Source organism: Polypterus senegalus, chromosome 18 (genome assembly GCF_016835505.1).
Source record: "Polypterus senegalus isolate Bchr_013 chromosome 18, ASM1683550v1, whole genome shotgun sequence".
NCBI lineage: Eukaryota > Metazoa > Chordata > Cladistia > Polypteriformes > Polypteridae > Polypterus > Polypterus senegalus.
Genome location: NC_053171.1, coordinates 1,924,315 through 1,941,453, shown reverse-complemented (window position 1 = coordinate 1,941,453; position 17,139 = coordinate 1,924,315). Strand labels below are relative to the sequence as shown.

General features: G+C 40.1%; 1 protein-coding gene across 1 annotated transcript; it reads left to right on the top strand.

The window, feature by feature from the left end:
• The first annotated feature begins 7,235 nt into the window (after positions 1-7,235).
• Positions 7,236-16,848, top strand: LOC120519010 (leukocyte immunoglobulin-like receptor subfamily A member 6). Its single transcript, XM_039742079.1, has 6 exons — positions 7,236-7,278; positions 8,793-8,828; positions 12,225-12,500; positions 14,699-14,974; positions 15,497-15,772; positions 16,186-16,848. The coding sequence occupies exons 1-6, from the start codon at positions 7,248-7,250 to the stop codon at positions 16,347-16,349; spliced, it is 1,059 nt and encodes a 352-aa protein (XP_039598013.1). The 5' UTR covers positions 7,236-7,247; the 3' UTR covers positions 16,350-16,848.
• The last annotated feature ends 291 nt before the right edge of the window (positions 16,849-17,139 follow it).

Sequence of the window (17,139 nt, the reverse complement as noted above, 5' to 3'; positions counted from 1 at the left end):
CAATATTTCCATTGCTTATCTGGCCAAGGAGGTGTCATTTCGACAGTCACAAACAATCCTTTAACTGGGTTTGGAAACCCTGCTCTGTGCCAAGCTTCGATCCTCCAACTCCCACTGCCACTCCTCAGCCTTACACGTGGGCCCGCCTGGAGTGGTTGGTCACACTTGTTCCCTCTCGTGTGGTAGCCTTATGTTCCTCCACTGAGACTCTCTTCCTGGCCGCATACCTTCCTCCACTCCTTCTCTCCGGCTCTTCTTCCAGTCCTGCCCTCTATCTAACATCCCTTTCATCTCTGGCTTTCCTTGCTTTCTTTTTCTTCCTCTCCTGGCCCTCTACTTGGTCTCCTTTTTCTACTTAAACAGGCGATGAGAGTCAATGGGAAACAGCTGAACCGACAGCACGAGCGGGCAGAAGACAATCAGCTCACAGACCCTCACTGAACTCCCTGAGACCACAGAGTGGAGTGGCACACTCACATGCCCGAGTCAGCTGCACCACTTACACTTATATATTTAAAACGTCACAATCACCACAGACCTCACCATACCACTGTGTGCAACTCACCACAACAAAATTAAATAAAGCAAGTTTGACATCCCCTCTGAATGGTACTTGTGCAGTGTGATGCTGACTTGGACTCTCGCAACTTTTCTTGCTTCAATGAACCCCACCTCAGGGGTTATTACCTCTTTGGACTATTGTTATTTCAAGTATTTGTTTTCCTCTCCTTCTCTCTCCTCTCTTATCTATAAATTTTATTCACTGCATTTTGACAGTTCATACATTAACCTGCACTTTATACAATACTTAAATATATATCTGAATGTCATATGTGGCGAGTGGCTGTGGGTGGTACCCAGCTGGGACGCCCAGAAGGACTGGAGGAGGGATTACGCCTCCTCCAGATCACGAGGGGGCGACCGCCCTGGTGGCTATGGGGACCGGGGGCGCTCAGATGCCTGAGGAGCACTTGCCTTCCGCACTTCCGCCACACCCAGAAGTGCTGGGGGCAAGAAAACCAGGGACACCCGGAGTGCTTCCGGGTGCACAGCCGGCACTTCCGCCACACCTGGGAGGGCCGGCAGGTGGTTATCAGGAGGCACCTGGAGCTAGTCCGGGTGAGCATAAAAGGGGCCGTCTCCCTCCATTCGATGGCTGGATTCGGGTGGAAGAGGACAGAGCTCAGAGGAGAGGAGTGGAGGCAGACCAGAAGAGAGGCATTGTGTAGGGCCTGGACTTGAGGGTGATTGGTGCTGTGGCACTGGGTTGTGTGCTTCACGTAACTGTAAATATTGTAAATAAAGATGTGTGGTGCATTTAAACAATGTCTACCTGCCTGTGTCTGGGCTGTTCCCCACACCTATAATGTATTTTTCTGTTGCATGTGTAAAGATCCTGAAGCTGCCTTCTAAAATTGAATAAAATGGCTTGACCTGAATTCAGCTGAATAAAATAATTACCTTTGTTATATTGGTTAAGGTAGTGGTGGGGTGTCATGGGGTGCCAAGATAACAATCGAGTAGTGCCCGAGAAGCGCTTGTTAAAGAATTAAGTTGGTGTTTCCTTTCATTTTTTATATGATTGCTACTGGTACCTAAAACTGTGTCTGACAACATGTCCCAAAATGAAAATAAATTGAATTAATGTAAGATTAGAAAGATAAAATGTCTGTTATTACAGCACATTGGAGGCTGGAGGTTGTGGGATAATTTTGCTGCAGGTTGATAGTTTCAGTTTTACTTTGGAAATCATAGATTTTCAATTTTTAAAGATTCTGCAAAATTTTCTTTATTGACTCTGGAATAAAGGAGCGTTCCTGTCCACAAGTCTGTCTTGCAACTAACCAATCAGTGAGACTGAAGTACTGCTGCTGCTTGCTCACCTCCGTTTGTGTCGGTTCTGTCACACGGCTCTCCTTTTGTGCGTACAGAAGGGGCTCCATCAATGGTTGGTTCAGTGAAAGGATTTGAATCTTAGGTGAAGAAAGATAACAGTGTGTGGATGGGTGGAAGGACACTCGAGTACATCAAAGAAGTGTCGGGTGCTAGAAACAAGCCGTCCTGAATGTCACATCCCGCCATTTTGGGGCGTACTCATGCACAGATGCACACAGAGCCATTGAACATGTGAAGTAAGTGACTTGTGACTTTGCTTTTCTTGTACGCTGCTAGCGTTGTGGTTTGTCCTCTTTATATGGACATGTTTCAGGATTCCTGAGGAAGACTTCATTCTTGAAATAACTGGACTCAAAACATGATGCCATAGAAACTAAATATTATTATAGGCTTTATTTTTTCTTTATAAAAGGACAGCACAGAGTTTGGTATGAGATCAGACGAGCACTGTAGAGTATTTCAGAAAAGCACAAAAGCAGAAGTTTAGGCACTGCAGGTGGTTTTAATGGTCAACATTTGTCAAATTTGTAATGTCCATTATGGAGATGGACAGAGTGCAGTGGATTTTGTGAATCATGTCAAATAAAAGTTACAGAGGTAAAAATAAATGACATTTTCAAAAGACAGATTTTTTTTTCATCAAAGGTTTAAACAAAATAAGGTGCGTGTCATGCTGTGACAAAGAGGAAGTTGATCTTTTGCAGAACAGAGAACAGATGCACGACATGTTAGTAATAGTCTCAGACAAGGCAATTCTACTTCATCTAATCCTTATATTTCAACGTCTCCATGTTTTATTTGTTGACCTTTAACATGATCAGCATACTATGAAACAATTCCATCAATGGCACAGGGGGAAGAGTGAAGTGAAAGGGGATCGAGAATTCGTCTCTGTATGCCAGAGAGGTAAAAAAAAAAAGAGTCACAGCAGGGGAATTTCAAGGTGTTGATGACGTGGCTTCCCGAACAGTTATACTTAAAGTGGTGCATTCATAAGAAAAAAGGTCATGGGGACCTCCAGGGGGCAAATGGAGCACATTCAGGCTTTTTGAGCCAGTACGCACCATTTTACTGTTTTGACTCAGAAAAGTGTATCTTATAAGGCACAGCAGGACTCAGGGTTTCAATCGTCTTTGGTCACGAGAGCTCACTCTTGCTTGTCGGACCATAGATCTGCCTCAGTCCTTATAGTTGGTATATTTTAGCCAGGGGTTCCACATCTGGCTGGAGTTCAAATTCATGTTTTAGGTCTTTTTTTGATTCTTTCATTTATACTAATATTACTTTGGTTGATTATTTGTATTCTTCTTTCTTCTTCTTCTGGGTTATGTCCCATGTGTTTTGTGGTTGGTTCCCTCAAGAGGTGGGGCCACCTGCCAGTCACTACCCTCTGCCCTATAAATTCAGAGGGTCTCCCACAGTTCCTGGTGGTTCATTTTGAAAGCACTAGAGATGTTAATTTGGGTGAGTTTCTGTGTTTTTACTAGGCTTTGTACGTTTTGTGAATTATTGGATTATTGATATTTTGCTCTCTCTCTCTTTAACGATTCCTTGGATTGCCTCGTGTCTCAGGAAACTCCATTTTGCTTTTGTGCTCTACGGAGCTTCTCAATGTGACAGAGCATTCTTGTGAAAAATGAAAGATTTGTTTTTGCCCGTTTATCTAGCTGCCGTTTGTAGGTAAATCACTGTGTAATAGTCATTATTAGAAGTTCTTTTACAACATTTTGGGATTTACATGTCCTGGAAGTACAGTAAGTATCAATTGGGATTTAAGTGCTAGAAAGCACAGAGTGTGAAGTCACAAGGTGCACTGGGACAAATGCTTAGAAATTGATGGGTGGGAAGGCCATTGACAATGAGAGAGGCAGCAGAGGTGAGATGGAAGGGTTTGGTGGGAAAGTGATAGGATTACTGCAGTGCCTCAACCACGATTGCATTTTTCTTCATATTTTTTGTTTCCACTTGAATGTTTACCCTTATCTTGTTTATGTTTTGTTTATTGTTTTTTTTTTCCATTTTCCTCTGGTCTGTTACTCTTAATGGCATTCTGTGTTTGGAGAGAATGAGCCCTGCTATGATTCAAGACTCTCAGGTGCTGTAGTCATTATGACTGCAGTTACCTGAGAAGTCTGTTTAATTTTCCTTCTATTGTGTCTTAAACAAAAAAGGCTTGCCCTGAAAAGGACAAAGACAGATTGGCGCAAAGATGAAAGAGTCAAAAACAGATATGGCAAAAGGTCATAAAGGAAGTGTGGTAAGAGGTCCGTGACGAAGTGCGATTTTTAAATAAATAATCGAGTCCTGGAGCATGCAGGCTATGAACAGGTGCAGTTGTGTGCATGCCAGTGCCACTCTGAAGTTGATTAGGGTGCCCGGCTGAATGCATATTCATGTGTGAATGTGAGTGGGTCAGTCAGGTGCCTCATTCAACCTCAGAGCAGAAGGATGACAGCACCTGCACCCAACTGGCAAATGTAAAAGGAGCCTGAATGATAGAAACAAGATGAACAAAGAGGATCAGATCAGAATTATGACAAAGAGAAAGTGGAGGTTACAGGAGGAGAAAGAGACAGGACTGGTGAGGAGCCTGTGTGGCAGTGAGTGGAGGCAGGTGGTCAAGAGTATGCCCCTAATGAAGCGAGTGGCAGGCCTGCACTCAAGAGTGGGGCTGGAGAAGAAGAGCGTCTTAAAACAACATAGAGGAACAGCCCTGTAGTGTCAGTGTCTTCCTTCTCACGCCGATGGACTGGCTGAGGGAGATGTGTGTTGGGTTCAGAGGGGTGTCCTACAGACACAGACGCACAGGTAGTGCGAACCCAAAACTGGAATTTAGTGGAGGACTACACCTGTTGGCGGGGGTCTCCTCATCTTACCTCAACAGGAACTTGCATTCTTCCAGTAAATCCCGGGTTTGGGTTTTAGAGAGGGGCATTGAGGCTCGTGACTGTTTTAATAGAGACACCTTCCTGGGATTTTAACCTTGTTTTTATTGGCCTATGTGTGGAATTTTAACCTCCATGTTTCACTTCACTTTTATGAATTATTTACTGAAGATGTTTATGCTCTGTATTGTTAACTTTGCTTGGTTTTAAATAAAAGTACTGAACACTGTTCACCTGCTATTTCCTGAGTCTGTGTGTTCTCATTTGCCTGGCTCATCTCGATTCACGACTGTAGATGGTTCCAGGCTCAAGAGGCTCCCGGAAACAACCTGGCAGTGTGGAGCCAACGTGGACCATTACAGGGAGGTGAGCCCAAAATCCTAAAAACGGGACAAAACAAAATTCTTAATCAAAAAATCAATACCTTCAGGGGAGATTACCGCAGTCACTTTGAGATAAAAGAATTACAATTAATCATTAGGGTTGTTGATATGGTAGCTGGTGTTACAATTTATGTCTACTCTCTATATATAAAATCGTAAGCCTAAAAGTGCAATGATTTTGTGCAACGATTTTATGTGACGTTTTGTGTCAAGTTTTTTGTCACACTTTAAATCTTATTTTAAAACCTACATATATATGTTTGATATCATTCTTTTCAGAATTTATTGAACTTTAATGTGATGTTGTTAGATTATCAGACTCTTTTTCCATTTTTAAATTGTAAACTAAAAAATATCAAGAATTCACATCCCGCGAGACAAGACTTTGTGCCCAGACATTTAACCATACCCGGGGCTGGAAATAAAAGACAAAGAGTAGGACAGCTGCTGTGCAGGCTTTGAAATGTTCGAAGGACAGCAGCAGCTGATCGAGCAAAGAGGAGGTAAAAAATAATATGTGGTTCTCATTGTATCAACGTTTAAAAGGGGGTTTCAGAGGATGCGAGCGGCAGAGACGCGAAATGGCAGGCACATAGCGCAGGCTGTGGGGATTGGTGAGCGAAGCAAGCAGGGGGCGAACCCCCTAGTAAGTCTATAAAAATAAAGTACTTTTCCCTGATAAGTAGAAAGACATGACTGTCATGACCTCAGTTTGGACTCAGTGAGCTAAATTCAACTTTAGAAATCACTCAGCATGGAATGTGGTAAACATTTGGCAGAATAAGGAAGAAAGGTTTGACAAAAAATGGGTGGAGTAGGAAAGGTTAGATTAAGGGATATTTTGGAAGCAAAGGAAGGAGTAAGAAGAGTGAGTTTCACCTTGTGTAAATTTATCTTGAATTTCAGAAAGGTTTTGACAAGATACCACTTGAGGAGGTTTGGCATCAAACTAAAAGAAGCGGGAGGTCAGAAAGATGTTGTTTAGATGGGTGCAGAATTGGCTCAGACACAGGAAGCAGAGGGTGATGATGCGAGGAATCTTATCAGAACTGGGTGGAATTAAGAGTGGTGTCCAACAGGGGTCAGTGTTGGGATAGCTGCTATTTTTAATATAAATATAAATAATTTGGATAGGAATATAAATAACAAGCTGGATAAATTTGCAGATGATACCAAGAAAGGTGGATTGGCAGATAATCTGCAGTCCATTGAATCATCACACAGGGACTTGGATAGCAGACAGGCTTGGTCAGATTTGTGAATGATGAAATTTAATGTCAGTAAATTTAAATTATTACATGGCAAAAATAAAAATGAGAGGTTTGAATACACAATAGGAGGTCTGAAAATAGAGAGTACACCTTATAAGAAGGATGTAGAAGTTGTAATGGACTCGTCACTATCAACTGCCAGACACAGTTCAGAAGCCATTAAGAAGGCTAACAGAACGTCAGGCTATTATTATTATAGCAGCGCTAGGAAAAGTCCATTGAAGAACAAACAGGCTGATTCCAGGGCATCAGTTATGAGGAAAGATTAAAAGAGTGGAGCCTTTTCACTTTAAGTGTGGCCATTTCTACATAGTGTGACTCCAATGTATGCAAATCCACTTAAGTGAAAGTCTGCAAAGTGCACTTTAATCTTGTCTGACTTATTTGATTTGTAATTTTAATATGTGGAGCAGAGGGATAAATAAAGGAACAATGTGTCTTTGTCCCAAACATTTTGGAGGACACCGTAGATATATCTATGTGTGGAGCAGGTCTTTTTAAATTTCATGTTTACTGTTTTGTCCTGGTGTTGTGTGTTGTATGTTGTTTTTAATCATTTGTGTAGCACTCTGAGCTTATCAAACATCATGGAACAGCTGAAAATGTCATTTTGCAAGCAGAAAGTGCACAGAATCCTGTATATAAATAACACACGTGAATGATCAAACTATTAAAACATTCACTGTGGTTTTCCTGGTTAGAACAGCGTAACTGATTGTCATTTCCTGGAAATGCAAAATTGCAAAAGAATTGCTCAATCTATCTATTATATAATAATATAGTGTTCAGTTTTCCATTAACTCAAGTAGGAAATGCAAGCCTGGGAGCTTTATCTGATCATTTGTAAGTATTTTACTTACTTTTAATTTTTCATTTTACAATAATAAAATCTTTTTTACTTTCCAGGAGCTGATCTATAAGAGAACAAAAAAATCATACAAAAAGAAAATGTTAGTTTTTAATTTTTTTATATATATTATATACACACAGACTATAAACTGGAGTCTGTGGCTGTGGGTTTTTATTCTAACTCTTAAAAAAACATTTAAAACATTTTTACATTCTAGGAGCTGACCTTTAAGTAATAAAAGATTACATACAAACAATAAGAAAATTGTAGTGTTGAATTTTTTATACACATTACACACACACTCATATACACTCTAAACCAGGGGTCTCCTGAGATTAGTGATTAGTTTTTGCTGCTAATTAACTTCTTTTCCCTTCATTTTAACTGAATTGTTTTTTAAGATTAAGTCATCTGAATTGGTTCAATTTTTTCATTAAATGGCAACTAAACAGAAACGAGACGTGAAGTGAGTCGACAGCAAACCAGCTAAGTCAGGACCTCAAACTTCAATCACTTTCTTAATTTGAAGCTGATTCTTGTTGTGAACTAAACTCATTATTCAATTCCATGGCTTGTTGCTGCTCTCATTCTGCCACAGCAGACTTTTCCAAAACTGTTGATTTTCTTTTTTCTTTGAGTTTCGTCAAAATGTTTTGTGGACCTGAGAAGATCACCATTATGGGGACCTTCACTTTTTTTTATTTTCAGATATTGTATTGGGCTACTTTTGAGTGGATTATGATGGTTTGGTGGTCTTTTAAAGTGTGCCGGATGGCTAGAGAATGATGGACATGGGTTAGCTTGTTATGTGTTGACTCATTTTATATCTCATAATTGTTTGAGTGCTAAGAAAGAGTGGTGACTCTAAGGCTAGGGATCTCTGCCAGCAATCAGAAGGTTGCCAGTTCAAATCCCATACATGGCAGAAGTAACTCCACTCCGTTGGACCCTTGAGCAAAGCCTTTAAACTGCAATTGCTCCATCCTGGGTATGATGTTAACCTGAATCCAGTCCTGCAATCAGGTCCTCCAACATGCAGGGAGAACTCAGGAGTTGGTGGCAGGATTGGCACCCCAGCCACTGGAAAAAAAAACCTCACACTGTCCCACTCCATTCGAACTACTGAGGTGTTGATAAATCAATTAAGTAATTAAAGTATCTATCGATTTTTTTTTATAATAAGAATACTGAAGAATTCATTCCAGTTTCTCAGAAACAATTTTCCTTTCAGTTTTTAAAAATAACTTTTAAGATTCCCATAATCCACTGTGCCAGAAGACAATATGAAGAGGAGGGCCAGAATTAAAAAGAGCAGTGGAGCTAGCATGCCGTGCCGAGCCACTTTGAGTGTTTGTGACTGGCATAAAACCGTACGCCTTATGCATTGTTAGATTCTTAGTACTGCTAATTACTCGGACACCAAGCTCTAATTTATCTCATACAATTTAGAAATCTGCCAGGTATGAAAACTGAAATTTTTAATAGATTCTGTATTCCTTTGTTTCAGCTGTGATTGCAGTGACAGCTTCCACACAGAATGGAGGTAAGTCCACAAGGCTTCAGCTTTGCATTGCTACAAATGCTGTTTGGTGTCAGGTCATAGACTTTGTTTTTCTTCATAGGTCTTGTGGTCATTTAATTTTTACTATTACTGTTTTTTTCAATTGATTTGACACGTTTGTCATCCCAAAAACACTTTTCTCACAACTTTTCACCAAATCCTCACAGTAACAATGCATGTGGTCACTCATATTTCTCTTTGTATTTCCTTTACAAACTGCAAATGCTGAGGCGCATATTGGCCAACTCTAAACACGTTCTTCATTGTGTGGTGCATTTCTCATTTGACTCTGAGAAACACATCATAACAGTTAGAACATTCATCAGTTTGTCACACTGAATTAGCAGCTCATTGCTGTAAATGACAGCATGTAAGACAATTCATTCTTTTAGCTTTTGCATAATCTGTTCAGGACAAAGCTGGTGAGGAGAAGCCCAGAGCAGATGTTTCTAGTGGTGTTTCCTCCATGAAAGCACATGCTATTAGCCTCTCACACAGTTGTATATCCATGTGAGTTACTGAAGTGTGTGGTGCTACATGGATCAGCAAGCTGTCACACAGGGACAAGGCATACTGAGTGGAAGGGGTCCAAGAACAAGTGGAGGATGTGGGGGACAGGGAAGAGACAGAGGGAAGAATAGTTGGAGCAACCCCAGAGTAGCTCCAAAAATAAGAGCCGCAATTGTTCATTACCTAAACACCACGGTCTGAGGCAGGGAGACGGGTGCAACTTGAAGTAAACTGATCAGCTGTGATGTTGATGAGGCAGGTTTATACCTCAACAAGATTCAATGATGTGAAAGAAATCTCATGGGGCACAGGGCCACTAACTATTGGGTCCTTCAATAATTTGACAGTTTTTAGATGGGTTATTCAATGTTCTCATTCTTGAAATTGAGAGACGAGTGGTTGCACCAGGCCTGCCAAATGTTGTGGTGGTCTGGGACAATGAAAGATTTCAAAACTTTACTCAAATAAAAGCTTAGTTTGATGCCTGTCCAAGGATGTTCAGCTTGTTTATGCCATCATGTTCACCCTTCCTTAACCCAGCTGAGGAGTATTCTTCCACATGGAGGTGGACGGTGTAGGAGCACCATCCCCATATCAAGATGTCATTTGCTAGAGGCAATGAAGGCTTGGTATGAAGACCTGATAGCTGAAGCATGTTGTGGGTGGGTGTGAGATGCTGAAAGCTCTTCCCACCCTCTGCCTTTGAAAGATAAACTATAAGGCATGACATGGATCCAGTTCTGTGGCCTGAAGCTGAAGAAAAAATGGATGGCCCATGAAGACGTCTGTTGACATTGTTTCATTTGCAGGATACTTTTGAATGGAGGATTTTCCTCAGTTCAAAGAATATTTTTGTTACAGAAGGTTTCCATTTCCTATATAGGTTTATTACAATTGTTTTTACTTGATGGATAGATGTATGTGTATATACTATAAATATGTGTCATTATTTTTCACCTTTGTCGTGACAGCAGTATTCCGAAATGGCAAGCTTTGATGAATAAAAGAATATTGTGGTGTAAGCTTCTGTAAATGACAAACATGGTGTAACGACTATTCGCCTTTGTGCATTTTGATGAATGTTTTGCAGTGTTTCAGTACCTTCTGCACAACTAGGGTGCTGCTTTGAGAAATGCATGAACTGTTTTGGGAAACGCTTGCACAGTTGTGAGAATGGCATTTGTGGAGTGAGAAACGTGTCAAATCCATTGAGAAAAACTGTAAAACAAAATCTGACTCCCATGTAAAACTTCACTGTGTCTTTTTGATTATCCTTTAGCTTTTCTGCTTCTTACAGTTTGATTTTTAAGATGCTGACGGACTCCAAACTCCATTATGTTGACACTCCTGTTGTATTATATTCCTGACCATGGCAGGTGTTCACTTGTTTTAAACCACCACTCCTGGTGTATCTTTGACTTCTAACCCTTTTATCGCCTTCTCCCTCCTAAATGATTAACATCCGAGAGCTGCCTTTGACTTGCAGTGTCTTTTACAAGCCTTGTCGCTGTGTAAAAAGTTAAAAATTATAAGTGTAAAGGCACAAAGTTCCCATGTCGTCTTCTTTTGAGTATTTCTTGGTGTTTCCTTTGAAGCTGGAGCTGACTTTGAGTTTTCTGCTCACATTTTCTATTGAGGTTGCTCTGAAGTCCTGATGAACACTTAAAATGGCAGATGTGTAAAGTGCTGTCTGCCTCATTTTGAAGACTTAACATGGTGCAAATCTTTTTAGATTATATATGTTGTAAAAAGGAGACAAAGATAAAGTGTTGAGGCACCATCTTGAAGGTTTAGAAAAACAAAAAAGAACCAATAATTGTGAAGACATCGTTTCAGATGCAAGTTCCAGACAGAATTGAAAACAAGATGGAGAGTATCTGGCCTATATGGTAATGTGGGAGGAAGGGGCGGGTCCAGGGACATGACTTCAGCAGTGGAGTGGCTGTCAGTCTTCCATTCTGCTGAGGGAGGAGAAGACAAGGCATTAGAACACAGCGCCCTCCCCTGTTTCAGAGGAAAATTACTGTCACCAAAGCCCCTTAGCTGCTTCCAATGGATATAGCAATGTTGAAAAATCTTTTTTTTAAATATCATATAATTGTAATTTTTTTATTTGGAAAAGACAAGATTTGTAAAGTATAAAAAAGGAAGTTTTATGTTAAAAGAAGCAGAAAACATTTCTTTTCTGCTCATTAATGAAAGGATAAGTATCTGTGTGTCCATCCTGTTGCTATGTCTCCGTCACTCCAAAACATTTTTTAGTAATGGAATGCATTGTGTTTGTCATTCCAACAGATGGTTCATCACAGAATATTTGTAGTAATGCATTTTATTTATATATGCATTATTAAATGCTTTCCAATTTCTCTAGGTGCACAACAAATGTTAACACTGAGGTCTACATAGATTAGTTAAATTTCAACTCATCTTAGACAAGGTAGCATAGCTAGTCCACCTTAATAAAAGGACAAGAGTCTGTATCCATGTGTCTGTTCTGTTGTTGCACCTCTGTTAACCAACAGTTGGTACATCACAATTATTAATACTGCTTTTATGAATCCCATACCAAGAGGCAATAAACAGATGCACCATTTGTTGGAATTGAAAATGCAAAGCATTGCTCCACAGAGATGGCTCCCACTTGGACAATATCGGCACCACAGTCAGGATCATGTGGTTTGATTTTTTCAGTGTATTTAACATTATTCTGCCTAATCAACTGGTTGAAAGCTGAAGGTTTTGCTTCTTGATGCCCCCACAATCTCCTGGACTCATAAACTCATAAATCTGTCAGTGTTTGTTCAGCAGTTGTGTTTGATTTTGGTAGCTTCATGATCAAAAGCAGGTCTCGTCTCTTCTACCCCACAGATCCTCCAAAGGTGACTCTGATACTGCAGACACAGAGGGAACCCGTGTACACTGGAGACACTGTGACTCTGAAGTGCATTGTTGAGGGGCTCATTGATATTTGTATACATCGATGGTTCAAAAATAGTCTGCCAATCTGGAGGGAAAGTAGAGAAAACACTCACATATTTCAGTCTGTGACTCAGTCTAACAGTGGAGAGTACCAGTGTGATGGCTACAGATATGATACTCGCCAGAGGTCACTTCTCAGCAATGCTGTCATACTGAATGTTCAAGGTAAGCGTAGAACTACAGAATGGTCAGCATTGAGCAGCTGTCACTCTTAAATCTACAAAGACAGGACACATAGGCTCTGTTTCCACATAATAATAATAATGTGTTTTATTTATATAGATCCTTTTCATGGCTGCCTGTTCTGTGACTTTAGTTTATTGGAAGTTTAACTTAAAGAAAGTTTAATGGCGTTCCTTTACTGAATATTCTGAATTTTTGTCCCAAACATGAATGTGAAGTAACGCAAATCCTTGTTTGAGGGAGAAAAATGACTAGCAGAACTGAAGAATCTCAAATATGTTGGAGATGAGAAGCATCATTTGATTTTTTATTTTATTTTTTTCTCAACGAGGTTTTCATCTCAAAAGTTTTTGCTCTCTGGAGGCCTGTCAGCTTTAGTTGACATTAATTATGACACTGTAATTGGTTCAGCTAGGGTCTCATCCCGGGCTCAAGTATGTTCCTTATTTATTTCATTTTTGGGTTGATTTTAAAATATTATTTTATTATTCATTCTGTATTTTATTACTTTAGTGTGTTATTTATGTTTACATTTTAATTTTATTAAGAATGTATGCATTCATTTAATTTGTCCTCTGTCTGTCCTTATTATAAAGGGTGGGGCCACCTAATGATGAACCTGGGAACTTACCCCAGCTACACAAAAGCAGAAACGTCAATCTAAACAGCAGCTGGGGATGGCATTGTTTTGTAGTTCTTCATTACTGTTTTCTTGTTTTTGATAACGTTATCTCCTGGTGTTATGATACAGGTCTTCCAGAATTATTGTGGGAGAAACAAAAGGCCACGAGATAAGACATGTAAGATAAAATTGTTGTTGAGAACAGGCAAGGTCAAAATGTAGAAGATCACAAACTTAACTGAGCAAACAAAGCATAGGGGCAAGGCAAAAATCAGCCAAAGGTCAAAAATAGTGCAGATCTGAAACAGGACATGGCACTAGGTCTTCTTGTAAGAAAGCTACCAGACAATTCATTTTTGTTTATTTGTTGATTATTGTTCCAGCTTAGAGGATCCTAATTGTTTAGGACCCGAGTGGCTGGATTAGGCCAAGCAGATGCCCACATAACAACTGGCTGCAGTACATAGATGGTCATTTCCTGAGGGGGTGGGACTAGACTGCATGTCTGCATGGGGGTTTGCCAATCAGGATCCTGAGCTATTTCATTGTGTGGTGGGTGTGGCAACACAGTGTACCAGTGCATGCTCCCTAACCTGACCTGACCTGTTCATTATGTAACTGAGTGATAATGTAGGCCATGACCAGTCTCCAGTGTCATATAAATAATAGAACAGAAATAAAATGAAAGCCTAAGTAACATGTACTATAAAACATTTTTTGACCTCTACATTTGCATAAGATACTGTTCTTTGGTTTTGTAAAATTTTTGGGTTTGTTCAATTTTTGATTTTGCTTTTTTCACAAAATTGTTTTTTTGTTGTTTTGTTATTCTCCCTGCTCTCTTTTGTGCTTCTCTTTTTGAATTAGTGGTCTGTTTTTGTTGTCATTCAAAAGTAAGGTTTAGAATTTCCTTCTCCTCTACATGACATATTTTGAAATGTCGAATTTTAAAAAGCCTCAGTTCTGTTTTTGGGCCTGTGCAGGCTAGAAGCCTACATTCTGAGTTTGGGCCTAGGCTACCTAGGGTGAGGCCTGTTCAATTAGTCTGTACGTGTAAATCTGTCAGGTCTGAGTTTTGTTAATTTTGAGACCTGCACTCTATTTATGAGCCTCTGGTTGTAGGAATCAGGAGAAATTGTAATGCGAGGTTGGACATCTCTCAAAATCCTCCAAAACGAAAAGAAGAAACTGTTCACTTTAATGTTTTTTTACTCTGACCCTTTATTCCCTCACCTTGTCTGTGGTGTTGATGATTTTATGAAGTTTTCTTGTTCTGGACACCAAAGGTCTCTTAGATTGTAATTAACTGAATAATATTATGAAGCCTGCTGCTCATTTGCCTCACTAAGCTAAAGAGAAGGCACCCTGCAGCAGAAAGGTTTGGATTGGCATTCCCGACCAGCGTTTCATTGGTTAAGACTGGTTTGACTTATTTGGATGAGAGAATTTGCAGAGAGTCGGGTACAGTCCATTGTGGTCATGATGACATTTAACAGTGATAAGAAGAGAAAGAGGAGGAGACCCTTCTGCTTTCACCCTGTCGTCTTTTCACTTTCAGAAAGGACAGCCACATTAAAGGTGATCTCTGGACATACGGATGATCGGATATATGTAGGAGATGAAGTCAACCTGCTCTGTCTGGTCGATGGAGATCCAGCTGACTGGACATATGAGCTGTACAAGAGTGGAGATGAAAGCCCTCATAAAACTCAAATGGAGAAGAACTTCACCATCGGCCCTGTGACCCTCTCACATAATGGGGAGTACAAGTGTCGGGGAGCAAGAGGAGCACTTTATTCGAGTTTTAGTGATCCTGTTCAGTTATATGTGTCAGGTGAGAGACCAAAATAAAAATTGACACCTTTGTTGAATGAATGTCAGATCTGAGTTTTGTTAATTTTGAGACCTGCACTCTATTTATGAGCTTCTTGCAGTAGGAATTAGAACAAACTGTAATGTGAGGTTGGGCATCTCCTAATGTCCTCCTATATGAAGAGAAGAAGCTGTTCAGTTTAATATTTTCCATTATCTCTCTCATTTTGTCTATGATGTTGAGTAAATAAATGAAGTTTTCTTGCTCTGGACACAAAGCTACCTCAGATTGTATTTAATTGAATAATATTATAAAGCCTGCTGCTCATTGGACTCACTAAGCCAAAGAAAAGGCACTCATGGAGGATTGGATTGGCATCCCGACCAGGGTTTCATTGGTTCAGATTGCTGTCATTCATTTGGATGAGAGAATTTGCAGAGGGTTGGTTACACGTCATTGTGGTCATAATGGCCTTTAACAATGATAACAAGAGAAAGAGGAGGAGACCCTTGTGCTTTCACCCTGTCATCTTTTCACTTTCAGAAAGGACGGCCACATTAAAGGTGATTTCTGGGCGTACAGATGGACGGATATATGTAGGAGATGAAGTCCACCTGCTCTGTCTTCTTCCTGGTGATTTATTTGCCTGGAGATATGAGCTACAGAAGACCGGAGATGAAAACTCTAACAAAACACAAAGGGAGCAGAGCTTCACCATCGAGCCTGTGAGTCTTTCACATAGTGGAGAGTACAAGTGTCGGGCTTCAAAAGAAGAGCTTTATACGAATTTTAGTGACCCCGTTCAGTTACGTGTGTCAGGTGAGAGACCCAAACTAAACTTGTCACCTTTGTTTAAGTGAGTTTTTAATTATTAGTAGAAGGTGATCACTGCCAGTGAGTCGCACTCCACAGATTAGCAGTGACGTTTAAGGAGGTCAGTCGTGTGTGTCTACCAAGTCGGACTTAGGGTGCGGGATCTGATCGGCGACTTTACTTCTACTGAGGCAAACTGCACACCATACATTTATGAGTTGTTGTTTGTGACTGAAGCTGATGTTTGATTGATTATTTTAATGCTGCTCAAGTCTCAACAAAAATGCGAACACAGTGCTAGAGCTTTTAAATGATCCTGCTGGGAGTGAAGTGTTTAATTGGTTTGGTGCACTGTAGAAATAATTCTTTTTTCCCTCAAAGAAAATCACGGTGATTTTTCCCTTTTTTTATCTTTGTAGATTTTTCAACCCAGAATTACCTTCGACTTGGAGCAGCAGGTCTGGTGCTGATTGTGCTGGCAATCATTATGAGCAAGTGTTTCTGGAACAGGGTGCTCCCAGCTGGCGGATCCAGTGGATATGCGTGTTCAGTACAAACAGGGTCGGAAAGTAATTTGAATTAGTAAAGAACATGAAGAACGATGTCCTGAATAGAGTATAATAACTCTTCTGTGGTGATACCAACTTTCACATAACATTTATGATTTTATAAAAATACTCACATCTGCAAATTTAAAAAAAATGGAAATAAAAAACATAATCTTAGTGAGCCAGAGACCGTTATGGCACAGCCCTGTGATAGCTGGTTGTGATGTCTGACATACCCAGCGATTCAGTACAACTGGTCTGTGTGACGGTCAGGGTTGGCTTCACAGTCCATGGCAGCTTGAACCTGGAATCGTCGATAGTCATAGGCTGGGAATGAGCTGGGCAAATGAGGACATATATAGTCAAGAAGAAGGATAGATAGATAGATAAATGGTAGGCAAGATTAGAAATTTAGATAGATCAACAAGAAGAGTATTGTATAGGATACATAGATAGCTAGACAGATAGAACTTTATTTGTCCCGTGTGGGAAATTTAGCTTTACAGAAGCTCTTTAAATAAATAAATACATAAAAAGATAGATACATAAGTAAGTAAATAAATAAATATACACACACACTTTGGTCTGAACACACACCACAGTGACTATAAAGCAAGAAAATTACAAAGAAAGAAAATGTCTGACTGGCTGTCACAGTCACAGTGAGGCGCTATACAGTCACATTTCTTGACACACAGCTGCTGTACAATTCGCTGGTTAAAAGTCCTCAGTGTTGTGTCAGAGAGAGGATGTCAGCTTTGTTCATAATGGCACTCAGTTTTGTTTTCATTCTCTTCTTTGTTACGGCGTCCAGTGGGTCCAGAT